We start from the raw sequence: 27,021 nt of genomic DNA, 5'->3' as shown, positions 1-27,021 counted from the left end.
AAACAAACAGCATGGTTGGGCTGCTCTGGGCTGCGTTTCAGAGCGCCGAGCTGACGGGTTCGGTACAGTATCTATCAAGCTTAACCCTCTCCCCAAACCGGCGAGGGGCTATTGATGAAATCAGTGCATGCAATCAATATGCTGAATATAGTTTTATTTCTTCCACAAGGGACCTATAGTAATGTAAACATTGTTTTTTGAAAGGACCAGCTATGGAATCTTAAATGAGAAGTAAGTGATCTTTTAAAAAAAAAAAAAAGAAAAATGTGGAACACAGGCTGGGAGAGATATAAGATGAAAAAAGGCAACTATAAAAAAATAGTGTGGAAAGATTTGGATTGGAATTAGAGCAGAAGCATAATTACTTGCCCACCATTCTTCATCTGATGTATGAATTTTTCTACTTGCTGACAAGGAAGCACCTGTGGTCCAGGTGCCAGGCACCTGGAAGCTCATTCCCCTAGTTATTCGGCATCCTATCTTGAGTTGGGTGTTCACACTCAACTCTTTTCAAAGGTGAAAGTGGGCAGAAAATTCTCACCCCTGCTGTCTTTAGTTCCTGCAGGTGGAGCACACTGGCACATAAAGTTTCCCAAATGGCTGTCAAGCCATCTGGCGTAGCTGTAGTAGATAAGACTGAGTACAAGGACAGGTCTGCATTTCTGACAGAATTGCATTAAAGTATGACTTTAAGTAAATAAAAGGCATTTAAACTGGTAATGATGTCCCTGTCTTCCTCTGACCCCACTTAACAATGAAGGATCACAAGTAATTGATCATTTGGATTTAGGGTGTTGATAACATTTTTATGTAAATTAGCAATTGCCCCTACGGTGATGAAATATGATGTCTAGGAACAGACTAATATCAGATTAATTTGCAGTTTGTATATCCTCCTTGGATGTGGCATACAAATTATAAATAAATACAAATAAACGACACTAAATGCCCTTAGTGAAGCTCCTAGTTGTGTTTACTGATATAAAATATAAAGAGGGATCAGTTGATGGTCATAAATATGTCCTAAGAGATTAAAAATATACCCCAAAGAAGACATTTAAGTAAATATGTTGCTGAGGCTTGTCCTTGAGGTATGTGGATATTCTTAGGATGATAGCAGAGGTTTCCTTGGGAAAGGAAAATGTCCTGGAGAAATAGAGCCAAGATGTTATCAAGACATTATTGATGTGAAGAAATCAGGCAGACCTTTGCTGCTGGAGTGCTTTTGATCAGCTAAATGATTTGCTATTTATGTAGCTTCACCTGTATGCAGAGTGCAATCTGGAAGACAGAACCCTGGGTCTGAGATGCTTATGGATTTGAGAGCCTCCTCTTGGCTTTTCTTTTTCTTCCTTTTCCTTTTTTTCCATATTTTCTCTCTGCAGTAAATTTAACTCTGGAAATAATTTCACCCATGCTCCCTTGGTCAAGTTGCAGCTACTTAAAGTGCTGAAATACATGAGACACCAGATAAGAACAGAAACAGCTGTTATAAGTCAGATCTTAAAGAGGATCTACCTGTTCTGCTTCCAGTTTCGAATCTTGTGCCCCTGGGTGCTTGGAGGGCAGGGATGCAGTGTTCCAGCAGGATGGTTAACTGAGGTAGGGATGGCCCACAGGCAGCGGCTGATTACTCAGCCAAATCTCCTGGGTGCCCGAACATCTAACTCGTTGCTGTTCAATTTTCCAAACTAAATTTTGACAAGAGGCCTCCAAAGCACTTAACCTGCCTGATTTAATGTAAGGTCCATTAAAGACCTCAGTTTGGTTCTGAATGTGGAAAGTAATGTATTTAAACTCTGTTGATTGATTTTAATTTCTACAGTGATGTATTACTTTAAGGCAGCAACGTATCTCTTTTCCTTGAGGACTCTGTGTTTCAGTAGCCTGTAATATTAACAATTAATGCTCAGATTTCTAGGATGGGTTTACTCTAATTTCAATAAAAGGCCTCGAAGGAAGGGTCAGTGAACTGTAAGAAATCAATCTTTCATAACCAGTCATTGGTTCTCATTGAAATATTTATGAATGATAAAGCTATCTTGACAAGGCAAAGTTCAGCACAGAGGTCACTTGTGACAACATGACAAGGTTTCATAACAGACAATGTGTATAATTAAAGCAAGAATGTAGAATGAAAGCAGAAGGAGATGTGTCTGTTTCATTACATAAGTCTTCTAGGAGCAGTAATCTGATGTGACTGCTTATTGCAGGAGGCTGTTCTTGAGTTAAGTCTAATAAAGTCTTCCCAGAGAACTTAACTATGAGAATAAAGTGCATAAAAACGATTCATTTAAACTTCTCTAGTATTTCTTAGCTTGATGGATGAGCAGAAAAGTTCTGAAGTAATAGATGTATTCAACCTAATTTAAACTTTGCATGACAGGAGGGATGTATAGTTATTCTTTTATCTGTATATGACATGAGGTACAGTAAGTGTCTTGGCTTGTTAAACTTTGTGATGTAGGAAGATGTTCCCACTTCTAGAAGAAAGTTCCCCGAGTCTCTCACATGCTCTGTACCTGAACTGGGATTAGAAATAATGTATTTTGAGTCCCAGTTCCTGTGAATTTTCTTCACATCGCTTTTACAGATTGTCCAGCTGTGTAAATGTGCGTAACGGGGTAGGCCAACAGTTCTTCCCATTCCAGCCCACAATCACTTCAGCTGTGAAGCATGACATTAAATATATTTTGTCTTGTAAAAAAGAAAGAGAAATAGGGTTAATAGCTTTAAAACCTCCTCTCAATTTAAAAATATTTATTAATCTACTGAGTTCCACAGACTACATACAAACCATGTAAGGTTTTCAGCTTAAACACTGGAAAATGTTTGCACGGCAAGTAGATATGTGTCAGCCACACATAACCACTTACTGGGAAAACCAGTATGATTCTGTAGTACGATTACTGTACTTTGAGCTTCCTGAAAGTCTCTTTTCTTGTTTGACATTTTACACAGGGTTCTCTTCCTTTTCCTATGAAATTCTGCTCATTTTAGTCTGAGATATTAGACTGTCAGAGTAGCCCTCTCTCAGCTCTAGAATTTTCCCTGCTTGCACTTGCAGCGGGAGTTAACAGGTCTGGCTGACATCAGGGTGTCACTCCTGGAGGTCAGGGAAAGAAGGAACGTTTGAGAAAGGCTTGCTGTATATCTATACATCAGAGGTGCCTCAGCTGTGATCTTAAGGAGTCATTGCCAGCCGATAGATGGCCAGAGTGTTTGCATTGCCTACCACAACTATTTTGGTGCATTAACTTCCATTTGTGATGGCATTTTACATCTGGTTTAACATTTAGTTTATAGGCAAAATTCCTGGGAAAGTGCTTGTCATTTTAAAAATATGTAATCTCATGCCTTTGTTGACTTACTCAGTAGATCTATGTCTTGAAGTAAGAAGTGTTTTTTTCTTTTTTATTAGGCAATTGAGTGAGAACACTACTATGAATATACTTTAGTGTTTAGATATTACTATGTCTGTTATAAGGAAGGGCATCAACAGTATAAGTCGGATGTTTAAGAGTGTATGTCAGGGAAGACAGTGATAACTGACAAGATTGGGCAATATATAAAGGCAAGTTCCAACCCTACTTTTTGTCTTTAGGTTCAAATCTCTTCCACAAGGCAGGGTACTGATTTATTTTTTAACTTCAGGTGTTGCTGCAGCTTTTTGCTTTCTATTTTCCTAGTTCAATCCTGTCTTTTAACTGCAACGAAGTCCCTCCTCTGCTTTCTGTGCTCTGTCCACTCCACACATTCCACCTGCTCAGGCGTTCCCTGCAGCTCCGTTGCTCTCCCCGTTTTCTTCCATGCAGTACTGCACCCAGCTAAACTGCACCGCTCTTACAAGCACTGTGGGAAGTATGGCTTTGATCCAGCTATAAACTGTTGTATTATTGATTAGGGTAATTGTCTTAGCAACTAAAAAACTTCACTTAAGTGAGCTTGCTTATCATGTAGTGTTTTCATTCCAGCATTTCCAAGATTCATCTCTTCATCATGAGTTAATAAGATACATGTTCTTTTTACTTTTTTATTTTACCACTGAGTTTATGTAAAACTAGCATTTTCAAAGCAGTTTGTACATTACAAAAGTGATGTGTGATTACACTTTGAATTTTTTAAGAGTTTCCCCCGACTTTTTCTCCTTCCTTCATTCCCTTTCAATAATATGTTCTCAGGGCCAGAAGATACCCCCTCATCTTGCTTTCAGGGACTGTTGCAAGCCATTAAGTTGCAATGGCTTCGCAGGTTACCACTTGCAAGCTGGCTGACACTAGTGAGCCACAGTCATGTGCTCCATGAATTAGAAATGTAAGATGAAAACGTATCAGTATAAAGCACCAGAAAAAGGCTTCTGCTATTCATTTTGAGTGGAGTCATGTGGTGCTTTGAGGGTCCCTGTTCAATAAGATTTCGTGGAGAAGCTGGTTGGTTGGTATAGTGTCTATTTTGTGGCGCTAGAAGGCAGAAACCGTTTTTGCACTCCCTGCCGCAGAACATTTCAGTTCATATTAGTAAGATTTTAAAATCCTTGCTAGTGGATGGACTCTCCTGGTTTTCCTCTGTGTCACAAACGTGAGGCAGCCAGTGTTTGCAGCTGCTTTGCAGTGGTACAAAACCTGAAAGGGTGTTAGGTCTATGGAACAGAACCCCATATTTAAGCTTTGGATTTCTGGTTGCTAAATGAGAGGTGAAGGCATAATGATAAATGTTTGTCAGGAGGCAGAAGTGTGTATCTTCAATTGTAAGATCTTACTGCTTATTAGTTACTTGAATGACATTACCCACAAAGGCTGTTGAAATCAATGCATAAAGGAGGGAAGGAGAAAACTAACTAAAGTGCATTATAAAACGGTCTACATCACAACAGGAACACATTAATTCAGAGTAAAATTAGCAACCTTCTGCTAACAGAATAATGACTATTTGTAAAGGTTTATCCTATTGAAAAAAAAAAAAAAAAGAATAAAGAAAGAAGAAGCCCTAATTGTGTTTGTTAATTCACAACATCACTACTACTGTAAAGAAAAGGAAATCTGAACAAAGCAGTAATCTGCCTTGTATTCCTAGAAACTAACACAACTGCTGGTTATCCATTGCCGTTATTTCAGCAGCTCCCATCTTAATTACAATGAGAAACACAGAGAACAAAAGAGTAATTTCAGATTAGACAAAACTATCGCTTCCCTAAGGTTCTTAACGTTAGTTCTTTGTGTGGCTTGTTTTGTTCTTTTCTGTCCTCCTTGCCTGCATGTGAGGGTAAATACTGCGAGGGATGTCAGGACTCAGCAGTACCTTACACCTGACCTAGCTTTGCAGGGTCATAATGTAGCAACAAAGGTTTCTCCAGATCTGAAATATTATTTTGGTCTAACTCACATGGTTACCTGCTTCATCTTTTTATTTAATTGTGTATGTAGTTGCAATGCAGCGTTTATCTATAAAGTATTTATCTCATTGTTTTAAAAAAGACGGTTTTCTGGTAGGTCAGTGTGCGTCTCTTAATTTCTGTCTAGTATTCTGTCCTTACTGTAATATTTAACGTAAAGACCTGAAGAACAACCAAATGCTACCATCCTGGCAACGATAACAGTATTTTGTCTTTAGATGATAGCAAAATGGTAATCACAAGCCCTGGTTTAGCCAGTTGCAGATAGTGTCATGTGGCAATGCTGTACCAATGACAACATAAGCATCTGGATGTTCCCTGCCCGTTTCAGAGCAGAGCGCCCGCCTGATGCACCTGCCGCTGCCGTGCCCCGAGCACAACGCAGCGCAGTGGGCTCTGAGTGCTGCCCGCTTCTGCCAGCTAATGCATCAAGGCAGTGTCTCTCAACACTAAGCAAGAAAGAACCTTGCAGAAAATTCCTGACATACCATCTTACAACTTAGAAATGAGTCGGTTGGGTTGTTCTGCCTTTCATTCTGCTCGTCTGCAGGAACTGTGTTCCTTACTCCTCTAGACAGACGCTGCCATAATCCTCATACGACTGGGCTGTGTGCCAGTACATTTTTAAGTGTATTGCTCCTGACTTGTGTGTTCATCTTACTTGTAACATGATTGATTTCAGTCATTGGGCCAGAAATGCCCTTCCAAATTGTCACGCTTAAGGGCACCACTCCGGGAAAATACAGACACAAATCATCCCCAAAATAAAAAGGTCAACTAGTATTGAATTAGTTCATTTACAGAACTCTGTGGAATTAGCAATGTACTCTTAAATGGCTTCTTGATTGAGGACTTTTGCCTCATTAATCCTAAAGAACCTATGAACACTGTTAAAGCCTAATAAAATAATGAATGAGACTTCAGAGGCCACGGACACATACTGCACTACAGAAGGCAACAGGCTACTTGTAATACGGAAATACACAAACAACAGTGGAGTGTCTGTCAAAGCAATGAGCCCTTTCTGTGATGAGAATGTCCCCTACTTTTGCTGTGATAAAGGCTCAGAGGCTCAAGTCGATGTTACCTCCAAATATCCAGAGTTCCCAGTTTTGCTAGTATAATCCAGGCAGTTGTGAGGCAGCTGTAGTAGGAGTAGGGTGTGTTAGCACAGACGTGGCCACGCACAACTTTGGGACCAGTCTGACCAATGCAAGGCAGTCATGCCCACAGATTTCTTCCGAGAGAAAATTAGTAGGATACAATATACTTTATCTCAGTGACTCCCTCCTCCTGTCACTGATGCAGTCGTTCCTCATCTAGTTTTCTCATGGCTTCTTACGTTTGCCCCAGTGGCTAGATCTTAAGCTGTATCATGGTCTTTTGACATTCACTATGAGCTATTTTAGTCTTCTCTTTGTTTCTCATTTCCCTTTCTTTCTTTCTTCCCTTTAATAAAGAAAGCCTGTTTTCGGTTTTGATCTTATTTATCAGAAGTCTGTCCTTGCTGATGTCTGTGTACTGTATCATTTGACCTCTTTCACTGGAAAAAGGACTCCAGGTAAACCTACTAGATTTTTCAAGTATTGGCCAGTTTAGAACTGCTGCCAGGTTAATATTGCATCTTAATATCAACATCTTCCTCCTCTCCCCTTCCCCCCACTCCCCTTACCTTCCTCACCTCTTTCAAAGAAGAAAGAGGTCTGTCTTGGGTGTCTAGATACCACCAGTTCAGCCGAATACTGCATCCAGTTTTGCACGTAAACCAGCATATTTACTGTGCGATGTTATTACTCTAATCTTTGTCTTTCCTCACTGTCTTCATAGATGCTGTTTGTGTGTGCATCTGACCTAGAGCTGCATGTGTAAATTAGACTGTAAACTCTTCAGCTCTGGGAGCAGGGCTTTTTTTTAAAAAAATTGCTCTGAAAATACCTCGGAAAATTTCTGGTGCCATTATGAATAATAATGAGGATAATGAGGCAATTTCCCTTGTCAGTGATAAAAAAAACCCTGAAAGTATTGGGAAGGATGGAGGGAGTTATTAGCGTCTTCTTGCAACTTATCCACAGTCAGCAGGAGCATTCACTTGACTTGTCAAGTAGTCAGGAAGGGCACTGTCCTGCTCCAGGTGCTCACTGCCTCCCACATTTCTGTGGCATCAACACAGCTGAGTGCATTGCTTCTCTATATATCTTCACAGGTAACACCCCCTGCCCCCCCCCCCCCCCCCTTTTTTTTTTTATTAATGTCAAAAGACATTTTCAGCCCTGCAGGGGACAGACAGCATTACCGTCTGGTCTCATGTTGAGTTATTAATTTAACCAAAAATTTCAATTTCAGATAGCCTGAGGTTAGTCTTCTGCATTGGCAGCCCCTCATCATTCCAATAGTGTCCCTAGTAATAACCTTTGCCTGCCTCATTACCTTTTTGCATGCATAATAGCACCATGTACTGTGGGATTAAAATAAGCATGGATAAAAATGGTGCATGGTTGTCTAGGTTATCTTATAGTGGTTTCTTCACCTGTTCAGAAAAATGACAGTCTGTTCAGCATGTAACTTATTCTTCAAGGAGTATCGGGGGTGGGGGGAGACACACTTTCAAAAGACTAACATCCTTTTTTTTTTTTTTTTTGTACACATCTGTAATCTCCGTAAACTGTATTGCAGGGTTTTAATGAGGCTGCTATTTGAAAAGATCTTTCTCCAAGTGTATTAGATGGCAAAGAGTATTAAAAAGAACAAGTAATTAGTGAAGGACAAAATGCAAGGAAAAAACTCACAGCATCTTTTCTGCAGTCAAAGTTTAATTGGATTTGTATCCAGCAAAACTGTTAAGTTCTTTTTCCCCATAAATGTTAAGTACAGAGGTTTCACCACTCTTATTACGTCCCCATAAATTAGTTTGATCGTAGCACACCCTTTAAAGAACAACTGTTGCTTCCTCAAAAAGTTTGTAAATCAAGCCTAAGCTTTATGTACTTTTTCTTCCCTTGAATTTTATTATTATTGATACTTTCATAAAACCAGGATCTGTGTGTCTTGTTTCTTACTACATCTCAGTTCTCTGAATCTGACACTTTTGTAGGTGGCTGTGATAAGCAGAAGATAGTGATAATGAGTAGTAAATAATTGCTAGATGTGGGCAAGCTTCTGAGAAGCAAACCCAAATGTTTCCAGGTAATGAGGGGGAAAATATATCTCTGTGTATGAGATGGGAATAAAGAAATTGAGGGTCCTACCTCCAAAAGTGTTCATCACCCAGAAATGGTATGAAATTTCTGAAAAGACCTCAGCTTCTAATTAGCACCTTTAGAAAGTCAGATTTTTTCAAAAGGCATGTGTGCCCCAGCAGAAGTGATGGTAACGTTTCATGTATTTTTCAGTTACGGCTGTTCCATGGGTGCAGACTTGGACGCTGTGCTTTTGGAAGGGGTGTAGCGCGTGCCTCGTGGGGCGCTAGGGAAAGCTGTGTTTTCCTAGGGGGGGAAGGGCAAATGTGGGTTTGAGGTATGTTTGTGTTTTTCCAGTTGCGATTTGCCTTAGGAGCCGCACGTAGCTTTGAGGATGCGATAGGATAAAATAAAGGGAGTTACAGCAGTCCAGTTGTGACTGCTTTAACGAGAAGAGTATTTGTGTGCGGAAGGGAATGCTGGGGGAAAAGTGTAAAATGGCTTTTGTTTTTCTTTGGTTTTAGAGGAGTCTGACCACTCTGGATGCATCGATAGTAAATAGCAAAGTCTGAGCATGTGCATTTCTTGGAAGAAGTTTGCTTTGGGGGAAAAGGTAAAATCAGAGCAGAAGGACAATGCCTGACTGGCAAGGAAACAGAGATAACAGGAGGAGGGAACTAATGGTATGACTGTGAGGATGAAAATGCCATGTTTTGTAGTGGGCTTCTCTTCCTAGGATATCCCCATGTATGTTAGGGAAATATTATAGTCATATATATGGAAGATAAGGAAAGACAGTGCAAGGAAGCAGCCTATTCCAAGAATCATAGATTTGAGAATTGATTTGATGTACATATTCCCAGGTTGGTAACTTCAGTATAAAACCAGCCTTCTCCTCCCTCTATGGGAGTTGCATAGGTCATGTAACGTATATCCATCTTAACGTGCTGTTATACAAAATCATGATTTTTCCATTCATATTTTATTTAAGGGATCATTCTCTTTTTGTATTTTTACTTCATTACAAAAGCATGATGTAAAATGACATTCTCATTTTTAACTCTCCTTTCAGTAATGGGTGTCCTTACTTTTCTAGCAACAGACCTCAATCTTTATGCAAATGTTATTCAGAAACAGTAAAACCAGTAGTGAAGACAGAAGAAGCAACAGCCCTGAAATGTGCACAAAGGAGAAACGTGTCTAAGTAGAATGATGCAGATTTTCAAATGCCTTCAACTCATTCCCGTATTAGAGAAGCTGCAGTGGTTTCCTTAGTTTTAAAGAGCAGTTCTTCGGTGTACATGGCTGTCAGTCGAGCAGCTCAGGCTACCTTGCACCTACCTGTAGCAAAAGGATCGAGCAGTTTGAACTGCTTTTGCCAGCAGTGTGTTGGATCCCCTCCTTTTCAGTTTGAGGAGAAAAGCAACTGCTTTGGTCCTTCTTGCAGACTATCATAAAGATGAGAAAATCGTGTATCTGCTGAGTCATTTTATATGGCTTAATCTTTAGAAAATCATATGGCTGCAGTCAAAAACAAATGAAAATATGAGGACAAGGTACAGGGGCACAGGAGTGATCTTAGACTCATTCTGCCTTTAACTTTTCTAAATTACTTTTTTTTCTGTTTTGCTTTGGAGTGCGCATGCAAGTGTCATGTCTATGTACAATGTAAATGCCAGCTGCTGAAATAGAAGTTATAGTGCACCAGAATACGGGTTGGGGGTGGGGTGGGGAGTGGGAAGGGAGCTGAGCAACACCACATAGAGCAAACACAGAGAGGACTTTGGATAAACATGCCAAGTGTGGTCAGCAGAGGAAGCTGAAGAGCTGGCAGGAAAGGTACTGATGAACAGTAACAGATTTGCCTCTCTGTGCTTGGGAATTTCTGTGCATCTGTCTTCAGTCCTCCAGCTTCTTTCCACTCTGCCTAAGAAATTTTAACTCCAGTCTTGCAGCCTCCAGCACTGGTGCATGGAAGTCTTTGAGGGGTCTGTGTTACTGAGTTGGAACTGGACGAAAGGAGAAATCCACTTAAGTATCTTTATTTTTCTTTTTAAATTGTTTTTATTTTACCCTGGTGTTGATTTAGGCATCTGCATCGGAAATTTGTCATAACCCAAAGATCAATAGTCAGTACTCAGCACTTTAAAGTGGATGTACATCATGTTTCATAGAAATACTTGGTTTCACTACATTCATTACATTCAAAACTAAACTAGTTGCAAAAACTCAGTTTTCTTACTACTTTAGAGTATGATTTTAGTTCTTGAAATCACCACAGGCAGCCTGGTGGCATAAGAAATAATGGTTTTAATGTGACTGAAGATACTTCTGCTGTTGTGATGGTAGAGATGCTCCCAGCCCTGCTGCTTTCACTGGTTTGCTGGAAAGTGTTGAATAATCAAATGGGTCCTTTCTGCTCAATTGCTGTAATTTATTGTCCCTCTGAATCCAGATTTTCTGAATGTTAATGAAAAAAATACCTACCACACCAGCTCATGCCATTCTTTTTTATGACCTTATTAAATCTTACACTTTCTTATCATGCAGTGACAATTACTGGAGTATAGGACAGAACTCCTTCTCTGCATCAGCCATGGCATGTACACTTTCTCTTGTCACTGGTACAGGCTGAATGATTTAGATCAAATGAGCAGTCTTGAGAGATATTTTTACACTCTTGACAGGATTATATAACAAGAGAAAGGCCATTAATAAATACAAAGGAATAAGCAGAAGGGAGAAGGCAGGTGAAGAATGGGGAAGTAAATCTTTAGATCTGTCACTTCATAATAAAATAACCTTCATGTTAAGATTTAATGAGCTGGTTATCCCACTAAAAATGGAGGAAAATACTGTCATCCTGCATATCCCAGGGATTTTTGGCACAAGACGTATCTGCTTACCAAGGCAAGACTGGAGGGGTTGGGGTGTGTGCGTGCACATACATACCCAGTGTAGTCTCTCTCCTTATTAGTGTGATATTTCTGCCTCTAAAATCAACCCAGCGCAGACATGTATGTCTGTGTCTGCAGGCAGAACAAAACTTACGCTCTCTACAGTGGTACAGTGAGACTAAAATACTTCAGTAAATGACAGTGTTTTATTTTTACATACTCCTAGAAAGCCAGTGTTACCTTCTTCCATCATGAGAATTTCTTGGCTCTTGTGTTGATTTCAGTAGTTACTTTTCACCTACTCTTTGCATTAATTCTGTAGAAAAATTATCCTTGTAGCAGGCATGATCAAGAACTAAGAGTCCTCATTCACAGTGAAGTATGCTTTACTACTAGATGATTCAAAACAAAACACTTTTAGTATTTCTGATATAAGGAACCAAACTTTTTAAAGGGCCTGCTTTAAAGCTTATTTTGAACTGTATATTCATCAAAAGGCATTTTTGAAGAGCTGAATGATTTATTCGTATGTAAAAGAGCCATGCAAACAATGTGCTTTGTCTATTACAATATGTAACTCACTGCCACGCTATAGAGGCACTTGTCAGGTGCTCCTATCTTATAAATGCAATCACAAACCAGTGTCTTAGCCATATTGGTTTTTTCAGCCTCCTTACCCCACTAAGAAAAATAGCACATAATTTTTTATGGCATGCCTGGCATAGCAGTGTTGGTAAATAATAAAGATCATCAGTGCTCTGAAGAGTGAAAATAATATGAGATAATATTTTTTTTTTCTCATTGTTCTGGAGGGTGGAGGAGTTAGAAGTATTGCTGTGTTCAGTTCGGAGTGAGAAATCGGAGGACCCCAAAATCAGGTTAACTGACATCACACACAAAACGTAGCGCAGAATTAGACCCAGCTGTCCTGAGTTCAGCTTGAGTAATTAGCGCTGTTTCTCTCTTACTCTCTCTTTTCCAGTAGGTTTTACTACCTTAAGCAAGGTCATTCTAATTTCTAGGCTAGCAGTATAATACCGTTCCACCGGGGAATTAAACATTAAACAGTATGGCACTTTGCAGCCACCAGCGCAGTATTGTGTTCAGGAAAGAGCTTTCAGCAATGCTCCATTAAAGAAAACAGCAGAGAATGCAGCAGTTCAAAGCGCTCGAGATGTGCCATCTGATCGGCCCTCTAGGTCCCTCCTCTCTGATCTCGAAGATTTTACACGGTGTGCTTTGAAGCCAGGTGGGGAGACCGCAGAGGCGGAGTGCTGTTTTCTTTATATTATCAATCACATGTTTTGAAATCAAGGCTAGGAGTCAAACAACATACTGTAGCAGAGTTCATGCTTCACTGTGTAGTACTTTTTCCTTCGAGAGGACAGAGGATCTTGATCAAACACTAACTGATATGCTGAATATTTCCAGCACAGCTTTTGGTGTCAGAGGATTTACCAATGTGATGGTGGCGGGGCTGTGTCTTACAAAGCCTGTCAGATTTTCTAGCACTCGTGAGAGGTTCACCCACACTGGAAAACCAAAATGCAGTTACTTCAGGGCAGATAGTTTTGATGCTACATTAAGTGTGAAGTTGATTGTAACAATTCCTAGTCCACAGACCTCTTCTTTAGAGGTGCAGCACAGTGAGAGGACCTTACCAGCCCTCTGACAGCTCTCGGTTTTCTGGGAGGGCAGTGCTTCCAAGAGCATCATGAAAGTTTTAATTGAAATGGGTATAGCAATAGATCTGTATCCTATAGTAATATTTTCTTTCCTTCTTGTCGCGTGAAGACAACCATGGGAAAAGTGGGATGTCCAATTGCTGGGTAATTGCAATGTCAAACATTGGTAATCTCTGCAAAATGTAGCCACGCGTCAGCGATTTGGCTTGCTTAGGGTGGGTTGGGTGGTTGGTTTGCCTTTTTTACCAACAACACTTTCTGTAGGACTGCAGGCATTGACCGTTACTTAAGGTTTGAATCTGCTAGTGGCTGCTGTTATTTAGTAAATAAAGCTGACAGGGGAAAAAGCAAACAAAAACAAAATAAGGGAAAATAGCCTTGAAGCCGTGGTAAATATTGGAATTCTAACTACATAAAATCAAACCAGTATCGCACAAGTAGAAGAGGAAAAAAAATGCAAAAAAGCACAAACCTCCTTAGCAGAGGACAGATTGGGATTTATTCAGTTTAGTTTAAATTAGTCTGTGGTGTTTGTAACCAGGAGTAGTTCTCTCCAGTGTTGCCTCCTGTCACAACAGAAGGGTTTGAGGATTTGAGTAAGCAACCAAATGGCCGTAAAACAAAACAAAAAATAAACACATGCAGGGAAAGAATCCATTTATCTCCTTATCTTTTCTCTTTCTACCAACCAAAGCCTCCTTCCTACCACATATTCTGTATCAGCTCCATGAACAGCTGTCGAGAACATACTGTACAAAATCTTTTGGTTTATACAGCAGGGCCCTGGGGAAATTTGATGTCACTACACAAGTCTGTGACCTGTTTGAGTGACCAGCCATGACTGTACTGTGAAAGCAGCTCATGGCTTCATTATTCCTCAACAGATTCCGTAATTATTCCTTCTCAGTTCTGTGAAGACAGAACAGGACTGAAAATTAGGCAATGGTATGCATTGTATGTTGAACTGAAGCACATTAGACTCTTTAGATGAGCTATCATACATTAAATGACCACATGCTCATTTTACTAGATAATGCTTCTCAAAAATAAAAAATAGTTTGTAGGAGGATGTTAAAAGTTAAGGAAATGATGTAACTTTGCAATTACATTAAACTTCATAATGCTACAATAGTTGAGTTGCAGGTGTTTTGGGGACTGGACAGCTAATTTCTTTTTTTATTTTGAAGTTGTCATTTAAGTGGTGTCACATGTTCAGTTATTGTTGGCATATTTAAGCTTGAAGTAGAATAAAAGTCTTTTGACGTGATACTTTGTTAAATGCAATCTTTGGGAATTGTTTGAAAATTGAATCCATTTTACATAAGGATTTCTGATATGCTTAACGATAGGCGAGTTTTGGTCCTTTGCGTTGAAAATGTTGCCTTAGTTTTTTGCATTTTCAGGATGGCTCCCCTTCCTGTAACGTCTTCCACACTTTTGTCAGTAGCAGAAAGGTGGGCATTAGGCTGGTGAAACGACAGGGACCGCCACTTTGTGCCTGGCGCTCTGCGGGAGCAAGGAGCATGTGTTCCTTGTGCTTCTCCGGGCGAACGCGGTGGGAAGGAGGCAGCAGGGTGAGCGGTCACGTGTGGGGGGTGGCAGCCTGCTTTGTGGAGTTGGAGAAGCAGTTCTTGCAAGACCAGTTTTTAGACCAACCCAATAGTTTTGCCTAGATCCTGTGATCTTCTGTAGGTGGAAATTCTGCCTAAATCTCATCTGTTAGGTGGTTTCAGAGCACAAAAACTTTCGTGTGTACAGTGGCTACGTAAATTCCTCTCGTTTTCTTGGTCTTCCCCATCTGAACTTGAGAGTGACACATTTTTGACGAAACATCCTCTAAGCCAGACTATGATTTCAGAGACCAAAATCACTTTACTAATCACAACAGGTGGGACCCTTGTTGTATTAAATAACATTTATTAGTCGTTTGAATTACAGTTTAGGTCTCCACCTTCTTTCAATTTTAGGTTTTGTCTTCTTCCAGCAGCACCACCCAGCTTTTACTACCTTCGAAGACAAATCAGTGCTTTATTATACTTGAGTTTGTGAGCTGACATTCTACCTGTGTTCAAACCAGGTATCTACAAACAGCATATGCTTTAATAAGCCCTAATTCTTCAAAAATCCTTAAGTATGTGCAAGATGAGGGGAACTGAGAGTAATTATTATTTTAATTGCATCAATAAAGATTACCTCCTGACGTTGGCAGGGGGAAGATACTGATTCTAAGAGTGAGTTAGGTAGCTGACTGTTTAAAAGAAAACGAATTCGTATAGTAACAGTAATACCGAGGTTCTTCGCTTATCTCAGAGTTCATCAAGAAACTGGCAGGGGAGGAAAGACGCTTGGGGGCAGGGGCGTACTTGGAGTCGTGTGGTGTTCTAAGTAGTTTGCACTAATGCAAAGGTGTGGGTTTGCGTGTGTTTTTTTTTTTTTAAGATTAGAGCTCTGCTAGGCTCAGTGCTCCGATGTGCTTTGTGCTCTAGTCCTCTACAGAGAAGATGGATAAAATGGGGGAGGAGAAGGTGAGCAGAGGGAAGCCGAGTATAGAGTTGGGAACAGAAGCTGCAGTGGAACACCAGTAGTCTCCAATCCCTTCCGTAACAGCTGTGTTACAGGTATGCTTAGCTGTGCTATAAATAAAGGGTACAATAAATAGGGTGTGTGTATTTTTCAGGACTAAGGAAGGGGGAAGATTTGTTTAATTTTAACCACACCTTTTCCTGAATTCTCCAGTGGTCATGCCTCATGGTTTCATTGTGAAGGTAGTTACAGTACAGGGCATGGAAGCAATGTGGATTAAAAATGGTGAAACCTGCATTCCAGTGGTTAGGGTTTTGGTATTTGTGGGTGTCAGAAGACATGTGGCGAGGACGCTTTTGTTGAAGTGTACTTTTCTAAGAATTAAGGCTTATTAAAACATGTGCTATCTGTAGACACCTGTTTTGATGCCAGTTTGGCTAGAAAAAGTTGGACCCTCAATGTATGGTCAGATGACTCTGTAATACCAGAAGAGGATGGTAGGAGGGGAGCTGGGGCTTTTTGCAAAGTGATAATCTGGTTCTCAAATAATCAAACCTTGTGAAAGAAGGAAAGCAATTTAATTTGCCCATCAAGAACAAAGAAGCCATATCTTATTACAGCAATTTTATAATTGAAGTAAAAAAGCAATTTCCTTTTAGGAATGCAAGATGCCCTTGTATTTTTGAGTACTGCCTCTATTTCTGATGTACGTGAGTGCAGCAGGGCACTAGGCGTGGACTGGGGACTATGGATGTGTGAGGGAATGTGGCATGTAAATAACGAGAATGCCACCCTGCTGCTGTGTTCAATGGAGACCGTAATTCTGTTCAGAAACACTCTGACAGCAGCCTCTACTTGCAGTATAATTTCTAAGTGGCTGTTCATTAAGTCACGATGCAGTGAACTTCTAACAATAACATACGTTATGTCTCTGCAAACATAATTAATCATGAATAATTTTACAATGAATGTCAAAGGCAGTTAACATGATAGTCCTATTTATTATAAAGGGTGGCCATTACATTATATGGTGTATGGTATCTGGGATGATAACAACTTAAATGCATGCAATAAAATGTTTGAAGGATATCTTGATTTATAACGTCTTGTCCTAGCATCCCTTGCTATGTATATATTAATCATACATTTTATAACATCTCACTTAAGGTGAGTGCCATATCCAGAGTCTCATTTTGTCATGCTAACATTATTTGTAGTTGATGCTTAGTTGTATGTGTTAACGTGACAGAGCGGTAACCAGCGTAGATCAAATCCATCCAGAAAAGGGCTATGTACTATGACTAGCAGAAAGCTAGGGTTTTGTTAAGATACTGGGATCTGGCTGGGATGGCTGTGGTGGGGGGTGTGACGAGGAGTGTGTCACTGTTCCTCAGACAGCGAAGCAAGGCTGACAAGTAGCTAAATTATAAAAACAAACCCAAAAGCCCACGGTGTTGTATTGGCTTGAGCCAAGGGACCGTTGTTCCCTGTGGCTTCTGCCAGCACTGGTGATGGCTGTGCATGCGAAGATAAGCACGGATGATACTTATATTCTTGCCACCTCCCTTGTCAGTTTGCGATGTATCGGTGATAGCTACTGAGAGGCTTCCTGATTGCTCTGTTGCTGACAGGGTATTTCCATTAAGTGGGATCTAAGGTTATGGGCACATCTGTATGGGGAGGATTAATCAAGACAATGAGTTCTTATCTGGTGCGTCTCAGTAAAGGGTATTACAAATCAAGAGAGTACATTGGCATGGTAAATGGAACAGGACACGTAGCTTTGTTGCCAGTGATCCAGCATTCAAGGTACAACCACTTACGGAATGTAGCAATGGAGTTACCTGCATTTCAGAGGGAATTGCCAGTGTATACACATACACAGGGAGGGTCTGTATCTTCCGTCTTGCAAAAAGCAGAATAATATATATTGCTTTTGCAGTGTGAAGGACAAAGATGTCCTCGTCCTGGAGTATTGTACATCTGTTCAGACAAATAAATAAGGCATTTTAGTGAAATACCTTTAATCACATTTTAGGTAGAATGTACTTGGCCTTCTTTGGGGCATAGTTCAGACTAGTATGAGAAAGCAGGATGATGTTCTTGAATTGTTTCAGTGTTGTCAGTAAACTTCACTTCTGGTCCTATTCCTGTAGCTTTTGCGGGTTTTCTGGAAAAAGGTGGCCAGTACATAGTTCTCCAGCATAAACTCCCATACAGCGCTCACTGTAAAACCAGTGAGGCATCCCAAAGCACTCATTTCAGAACATCTTGTTTTATCACTGAAATTAATGTGCCACTCGTACAGTAATCTAAGATGTCAGTAAAAGACTCTTTATTCATAAATAACTGATATGCAGTAGTTTACGTCTGTACATTTATCTTCAAAAGGCTACAGCCATACAGTTTTTGCAAACTCTACATAAAACATCCAAACTGTCCATTATTACTTTCTCAGTACAATATAACACAGCTGTTTGGCATTACCAAATATATATATGTATATATATTTATATATGTACATGTGCTGAAAAAAGAAGCCAGTGCAGCCTTTTCCAAGGAGTCTTTCCCAAGTATTTTACTGTACAACATTCAGAATTTACATTGATAGAACAAGGCACAGAAAGTGTGGTATGAAGCCAAGGCCATGCTTTTTATTTAATTATTTTTCTGTCTCTCTTCCCTACTCCTTCAGCTTCATACTAAAGAAAGCATTCAAACCTCTGCTCTTTTTTCAGTTCTAAACACACTGAAACCATGGGGAGGGAAGAATGCTCAGCCAAATGAGCAAGAACCAACATTTTCAGAACCTATTCACTGCGAAAATAAAGGAGCAGAAGAGAAAATAGGTCTCTCTAGAGGAATACTTGTGGTTTTCTCTTTTTTTAAAAATAATAATTTATTTTGTATTTCATTAGGTTGAAGTTCCCCCTCCCCTTTTCACCAAGAGGCTGGTCAAAACGTTGAAAATGCAATGGAAATCAAGTTAGCTCCAGTCCTGCGTAACACTTTAAGTCTCACCAGACTGACCAGCAACACATTTTACTTCATCCAAATTAACAGAAGGTGTACACGTAATGTTTTTGTACCCATGTATAAACAGAGATCAGCAGAGTCACAGTGGGCATGAATTTGATTAGAAGACGGGAGGAGGCAGCGACATCTCCCGAGTCACAAATTCTCTGAAGTCAGTTTGCTGTTCCCAAATATATATCAGAAGCATGTATATGCCACATCCCCGATGAGGCACATATATCTATCTGTGTGTGTGTGTGCATGTGTGTGTGTGTACTGCTTACTGATGCATCAGGGAACTTTGTGAGGTTCTGTAATGGTATCTGGGTTCTAGGCCAAAAGTGGAAAGAATGCAGAAGTCTACAGCTTAATTTAAAAAAAAAAAAAAATATTCCTCCCTCCCTCTCCAACTTCAGTGCATAAATGGGGAAAAACTGAAGGAGTTGCTTGAAAAGATACCATCACCGTAAGGTTAATATTCCAGATCTCAGTACGGGAAATACTAGGTCTTACTGTTTTTTTAAGCTGCAAAAACAAAGCTTCCGTCAGTTCTAAGGGAGTATTCGTTAGGAAACGTTCTTGTTTTCTATAGCAAATACACTTGCTGTTAGATCTGCCTTCCCCCTCCTGCTGTATCAGAAATAAACTTTAACCAGGCTCGGTGCAGAACACCCTTAACTTCATGTTGTGCTACACATTTCCTTTTGGGATTAGACAATAAGATTTATATACAGAGACCAGATAACACAGGGGTTTAACATCTTCTTAAATCTGCAGAAGTACATCCTTAACCAAGGTTATCACACCGGGGGCAGACAAACTAAGTAGCTGCTGACAAAACCACGGCTCTACAGTAGGTGAGTGTCTAATCTCATTAGATTACAGTACACCACATTACAGATCAGGGATGGGTCATCTAATCTCCCTATCCCTTAGCTAAATGTTCACAAGTGACTTCAGCTCTAGTTACCCTGTGACAGCAAGGCAAGGAGGCTACCCATTGAGTCCTGGCTCACCTGGATTCCCTTGGAAAGCACAAACCAGTTATTCAATACAACTGAACAGCTTATTTAAAAGCAGCTTTTGCAATAGCTTGAAAATTACAATACACCCCTACCCACCCAAGCCCCAGACAAGAAACACTAGTAGAATCTGTACTATTCACCTCTAATACAAAAAATATAGTGGCAAATTCCTAGACATTTATTTTATTTTTGGACAGAACAGTGAACATGGACAGCGACAGATTTTTCTTTTACTTGCAGCGATGAGTAGAACATCTGTTCAGTTTTCTGCATTGCGGACACTGTTACTATCAAATGATTTCGTAAGTGATTCTTTAATCTTAGAGTGATTTATTTATTTTTGTCCATTTTGGAAAGGAGATTTTTGCTACCATTTATGCTAGTATTGGCAATGAGAGAAAAGAGCTAGACTTTACTAGAAAATGATTAATGATCTTTTGCCAGCATATTGAGTTTTGTTTGTTGCTACAGGTATTGTGTGTTATATACCTAGTATTTTAAGTTACTGTCTTTGCTCAGGAATCCTTTATGTTTTAAGTAATTTCAAGTAGACAGCGATTATATAGCAAAGAAAGGATGTATGTGCCATTTTACGTGCTGCTGCGGAAGAACCGCCGGCCTCTTCTGAGGCAGGAATAGTGTCAAGGGAGTACTTTTACCAAGGCATGTACCACAAACGAACAACTGATAGAAAACATTCTTCACCGGGTTTAATGTGAAAAAGGTTCTTGGTGAATAATGTTAACTAGCTCTACTGCTGTGTAACAAGTGGGAGAACTTCCCAGGTACCATTCAAATCAGTAAAAGAAAGGATAGACAAATCTTCACATCATTCACAGTTGTTAAGAACTTGGAAATAATTTCTGGGTTTCCACTCAGTTAATTACCATACAAGAAATAATGCAGCCCTTTGCTTAAATCTATGTTTTACAGGCAGAAACACACTGGAGAAAAAAAAAATAAAAATCAAACCATGACCAGAAGTCCACAGCAGTTGCTCACTTGTTGTAGCTGCACTATATACATCAACTATATTTTTTGTAGTGAAAAATTTTATCTGGAATTGATCGGTTACTGCATGTTTTAAAACCCTCATATAGCACTATCTTTCAAGTGGAAAAAAAAAGAATGGACCTTTAGTATGGTGTTAATACCATGGAGTCCTATGACAAGATCCCTGTTCTAGTGATTTATGCTGAGTAAGCTTCTCTCTTAACCTACCGAGAGCAAGCTGTGCACAGGCCCACAGAGGAAGAGACCAGCTGTTGCCAGAGATAAAAATAATAACAAAAATAATTCCCTATATTTTAAGAAAATTGTGTCAATATCTTTTCATCTATTACAAAAAGCCCAATAAAATTTTTGTGGGAGTACATCTTGGGTTTATGGGACTTGCACTGGTAAATGAAGTTTGAATTTAAATCTACAGAGCAGGGTTCCTTTCCTTGTGGCTTAAAGGATTTTAATGTAAACTAGTAAGACTGCAAAAGCAGTGTTGTAAAAGCTGTACATTAGCTTTATGATGCTGCAGTCTGGCAGAGCTGTGAAGCACACCATTTTGGTGACAAAATTGTAAGTCATTTTTAAAACACAACTATTAGTCTTAAATGACTCACAGCACAGAAAATATCTGGGAAAGTGCTTAGGAAGATGAAAATATACTAGAGCAGATTCTTTGGTGATGTAAAATCAAAATGGCTATTTCACCATATCAGACTCGGGGCAGCTAGATGGAATCTTAAGTGTGTAACATTACATTTCTCTTCCTTTTACTTTCTAGTTTTTGAAGAGGTTTTAAAAATTATTTTTTGAAAGACAAAGTTTATAAAAGAGAGGAAAGGAATAGATTTTTAATTTCTGGCCTCTAATCCTTCTTCAGATGCTCCGACATCTGTGTTTTGGATCAAATCGTAGATAAATGTATCGAAATTTCCAAAAAATAGATGGTAAAAATGTGTTTCTGGAATTTTAAGATTCCTAATAATGATCAATATTATCTATTTATATAGCATTTGCATACAAATTGTAAATTATTCTGAGGGAATACCGTCTTGCAAACCATAGCTACAACATCCTGGGTCGGGGGAGCTGGCAAAAGTCAACTGCTTTCCTCTGTAGAAAATAGGAAGCAAACATTTAACATCTTTTACTTTTATTGTTTAGCTGTTTGTTGATATTAACAAAATCCATGTGGCTGCCTCATTTGTATGGTAGCAGATGCATTTACCTAAAAAACATTTTAATTTGTCCAACTCTAAAACCAGGACTGTGCATAATAAAGGGAGGAGAACTGGCATAAGCCTCTGTCAGTAGAAGTGCCAAGTACTATTGATATCCTCCCACGATGCTAATGTGAAACAACAGAAAGGGAGCACCTAAAACAGGCACGTCTGTACCCGACACGTCAGGTAATCAACAGGTGCAGTGGGGGAAAGGGAAAAGAAAAAACCCTGTAGCCTATTTTTCCACTCAAAAGTCTAACTTCATTTCTTATTGTCCAGCTTCTGCCTACCAATATTCATCGTTATCACAGAGAACAAATTATTTCCTTTTATGAATTTTTTTTCTTAATGATTTTTGACATCATCTCTGTCATCTCAGGTTTTTTTCAGCTACACATTTTTTCCTCACAGGTTTTATTTTCTGGCTGTTCGGTATGTATCAGCTCGAGTACTTTGCGTAGTGAAGTCCGTTACTGTATTCTCAGTTGTTCTGCACTCTCTCACGGGTGTTTCTTGTGGCTTTATGCTACAGCAAGATCTTAACTGATATTAATTGATATGTCTCTGATTTGATACTGAGTGTGGGAACAGCAAGAAATTGAGGAAATGGAGGAACTGCGTGATTTAGCCCGTATTCCTGTTGAAAAGCCAGTTATTGGTCACTCCATCTCCAAAAAGACACGGAACTAGAGGTGGTAGAATAACAGCAAGGATGTTCAAAGACTAGGATGGGCTAACCAGGGCTTTTCAGCCCAGACAAAGAGTGTGAGCAGAGATGAAAGGTGAGAGAAGCCTGTAAAGGCGTGTGTAATACGGACAAGGAGATTCCGTAGCAGTTCCTCAGCGTTCCTTCTTACAGGGAACCGGGGGAGCCCGGGCAATTGTCAGGCAGCACGTGTTAAACAAAAGGAAAGCTTGGGAAGGAAAGGCTGTTTGAAAAACGCAAAAGATGGTTGTGGCACTTGTGTCTCCCAGACATTGCACGTGAAGGCCAAGCTTTTCAGTGGGTTCCAAAGGGATCAGTCAGTTTTTGAAGGACGGTATCAGTGGATCTTAGCTACAGTGGTCAAGGTGCAGCCCCCTGCCGAGGAGGTCCTTTGGGACAGGGCACATTTCTTAACGCGGTTTCCCCAAACGTTCAGCCCTGGTCACCAGTAGATGCCACACACGGTGGCATTCCTGTATGACTCGGCTGTGCAGCCAGGTGAGCTCACATCAGCAATCAGGCTCGTTTGGTTACTGTTTCAAACCCCGTTTCAGTGGGAGAGAGGTAAGTAAGCAGCATTGTGGCATTTCTAGCCCACTTTTCAATACAAGAGTGTCAAAAAAGTAACAGGTTAGAAAAAGTCAGAGTTCTTGATTCAGATTCAGAAAAGTAAGACCAGTAACAAAGAAGCTGCTTTAGCAAAAGTGAAGAAAACTCAGGAAACAAGACCAGAAGGGAAACAACAATACTCCATTGAGCAATGTAAAATTAACATCTTACCTCTGGCCCAAAATTGAACAGCGTCTTTTCTGGCATTTTTTGCCAGTAGGTTAGCTCAGAGCCCAGACTTCATTGGATTCTGGGGTGCAGCCCAGGTACCTTCAGCCCGAGGACCCTGGCAGATGCACCTTGGGGGAAGTCAGCCCAGACAGCTGCTGGCTTCACCGACCATTCCCTGGGCAGAGTTGGGTGTCACTGTACACAGGGGTTTTTCAAAGCTACCCAAGTCTTGCTAGTAACCACTGTGTGTTTCCTGAGAAAAAGCTGTAAGTTCTGAGCTCCACAGAGCAGCTCTTCTTGACCCCGTATGCTGTGTGTAGCTCACATGTATGTAGAAAACAAGAGGAGAAAATACATAGAGCTCTTCAAATGACACGGCTGTGGTACAGCACCTGCAGGGTCATGCCTGCCCTCCGTTGTGGTGGCTAACCCAAGCTAGTTTGGAAATTAAACTGCGTCTGAGAAGCTGAGAACAAATTAACTGCTGGAGAGTGACTGTAGCTGGTTTCCCAGACAACAACAGCTCAATAAATCTCCACCGCTTTTCTGTGGATGCCATTCCTTTTTTTTTTTTTTTTTTTAATTCATGACATTTTGCCCAATGAAGAACAGGTTTCTGAGGAGGAGGACTGTAAGTCACTAGAAATATAATTCAAACACAGATAGAACCATGTGCTGCTGAAAACAGTGACAGCTTGCTGCCAAATAACCTGGTATTTTTGTCTCAGTCTTAAATATGCTTGCAGCCTTTATGATTTCCCATTGCAAACAGGAACTCGCATGTCAGGCTGCATGAAATACTAAAGTGCAGAAAATATTTGGGGAAGTCTAAGTATTTATAAAAGTCTTAAGACTATTCCAGCCTGCTGAGCTGGGAAAGCAATGAAATTTGCAATTTCAGATCAGCAAGAACAAGCAGTCTTACATCAAGCGCTGTTTGTCATACTTTTCCGAACTGGAATCCTGGGTGAATAAATAGTTTCAGGTTATTATAGATTTGCACACCAAGTACCTACCCTCAGCCAAAATGGGGTAATCCCGCCCCACCCCCAAATGCTTGTTTTCAATTTCTTGCTTTTCCATGAAGTTCCCAAACTCTTGTTTGTGTTCCTGCTTTGTACTGATTGTATTCCTATCACAAAAACTGATAGCCTAGGCACAGAGCTAACGAGCACCTTGGCTAATTTTAAAGAATATATGAGTAAAAACATTGGTTAAATTTGGCTCAGTACCAGTTCCACTAGGACACTCACAGTGACAGCTCTTTTTTTGGTTCAGTTGAAGTAATAAATTATTTTTGTATGAAATGGATAAAAAATGAGGATTCTCTAGCTAGATTCTGGGTTTGGTGGTGAATGCAATATGTTTGTAACTAAACCAAACGTAACATAGCCAGCTTTGTATCTTGTGAAGTTTCCAAATTGTACAATGAAATCAGGCCAATTTTTGGCAATACCATGTGGGGGTTATTGTTTCAATCTGAAACAAAACCAAAATTAAGCTGTGCTGATTGACTTCACCTTTACTTTTTAGATTAGCCCTAGAACATGGAGTAATAAAAAAATGTGTAAGCTTGCTAAAACAGGGCTGGCAATTTCCTGTGGTTTATTTGGTTATTTAAATCCACCCCCAAAGCAACATTTTTTGACTAAGTGAAAGTTTGCAGACCAAGTTAGAAAATTTATCTCTCACACACACTAATTTCACAGAGAAGGGTTCTGTTGTTTTGTTAACAGAATAGGCAGGAAAGCTCTGCAGCAAATGTACGTTCACTAAGTGATTAAATTTTTAAAAGAAATGTTTGGAATACACATGGATACCAATATAAATAGTTACGAGATCTAATTCCTCAAACATCTGAACAGGATAAGGCCAGATTTTCAGTTTTCCTGTAGAAAATGACAAAATGATGCTATGAAATGACATGTTAAAGCTACTCTTCAGGTGTGGTAAGTTAGAGATACAGGACAAAGGGGACTAACAGCCCCAAGATGACAATCCTTTAAACGAGGTTTAACCTCTAGTGGTTCTAAATATTCAATATCCTATTTGTTGATTTTCAGTAGGCATTACATTATCATTACAGTTTCCTAAATCCTTTACGTCATAATATTTACCTCCTATGGCTCTGTATCTCACTCCTTCCTGTCCCAGGAATGATAGCTGTGTAGTTGTGGTTTTGACATTAAAACGTGAATTTTAAGTGAGAGAGGACAGGGAGAAGCTTGTGTTTCCCTTATTAGGTGTAACAAGATGGTTTTTAATAGGGCTGCTTCTGCTCCTCCAACTGAAAACTGCATTGTGGAAATGAGTGTCTGCTTCCACACTCACGGTGCAGAAACCCTTATTTCCTCCCTGCTAAAGAGAATCTCTGGTGTAATAGTCAAAGCTGGCCATCAGTTCTTGAATGCAAAAAGGTGACTAAAGTCCGTTTTGTCTGCTGTAGTTGAAGTCAGGCTCCTCAATCTCAGTTTCTGTTATGTCTGAGATTTTGGAGTGTGTCCTTCCTATTTCTTCCAGGGCACAGGCTAGGGAGTCAAGGTCGCCGTCATGCTGATGTCGGGCTTCCCAGAGGTCCAGAATGACGGCAGACGGGCTGCTTTGTGTAGCAAAATAGGAGAGATTCCTGGAAGGAGGGGAGAAAAAGGTGAAACAAAAAAGCTGAGGAACAGTATCTACTGTAGCTACCTTGGATGTGAAAGTGCCCTCTGTTGTGGCTCGCACTACAGATGTGTTTTAAAAAACAAAAAACCTTCAGCAAGACCTAGATGAGATGAGTTGAGGGAACCCTCAAGGGGACACCCGGTGGTGCATCTATTCTTCACATGTCACTTGTTCAGTTTAGCAGGAGGAGAGTGAACAAGGACTTGAATATTCTGCTTTAGATAAAAGCTGGCCAGCAGTACCATCCTGTGTGATTTAGAAAGCAAGTCAGTTTTGGAAAGCATCATTAGTAAACTCTAGCAAGTATTTGGCAGGGAGAGGAATTATATAACTTTAATTCACGCTTGTGATTATGTGAAGATATGACATCTTTTAATTTTAAAATTTATATTTTATTAGCATGTAAATTCTAGGACTTTGCAGGGGTGATATTTGCAAAGGATTTGGTAAACCAAAGTGTTCATCTTAAACAGATTACACTATAATTCCTTCTATTTATGGGCTTTGGACATAATCATCCAAATAAATACATTAACTTCACATTCACAAGCATAAACATTATTTATAGCACATGCATTATGTATAGATACTTACACATAAATATGGGAAGAAACAGACAAGCCTGTAGCACAGAAAAGGGAATTTGGACTTGAATGCCATTGTTTGGTTTTTTAAACCAACTCCAAGATAATTAAATATTTGCTACTGACCATTTTTGGACTGTTACTCATCAATAAAAAACAGGCAGATACCACTTTTTTCCTCCAGCTTTGCTAATTACCCTTCCTCAGTACATTAACCTCTATTGGCGACAGAAAGTTAGCACCCCGTGAGGAGTTTGCACTCGCGTGTATGTGCAGGACAACTCCAGCTCTCAAGTTCCTTGTGGCGCTGACATGGATAGCTTCAGTGCACTGGAAGAAGTTTGCTGTCTGT

At 39.9% G+C, this 27,021-nt stretch overlaps 1 protein-coding gene across 2 annotated transcripts in view; it reads right to left on the bottom strand.

Annotated features, from left to right (window-relative positions):
* Nucleotides 1–7,027: 7,027 nt before the first annotated feature.
* Nucleotides 7,028–27,021, bottom strand: part of UNC5D (unc-5 netrin receptor D) — a 214,927-nt gene continuing 194,933 nt past the window's right edge. For both annotated transcript variants that reach the window (XM_080370205.1, XM_080370206.1), the window contains exon 16: nt 7,028–26,047. In XM_080370205.1, the coding sequence (XP_080226331.1) occupies nt 25,843–26,047 (205 nt within the window). In that variant the 3' untranslated portion in view covers nt 7,028–25,842. The remainder of the gene's footprint in view (nt 26,048–27,021) is intronic.

Source organism: Falco punctatus (assembly GCF_963210335.1).
Source record: "Falco punctatus genome assembly, chromosome: 20".
Classification (NCBI taxonomy): Eukaryota; Metazoa; Chordata; class Aves; order Falconiformes; family Falconidae; genus Falco; species Falco punctatus.
This window is presented reverse-complemented; position numbering and strand designations above follow the sequence as displayed.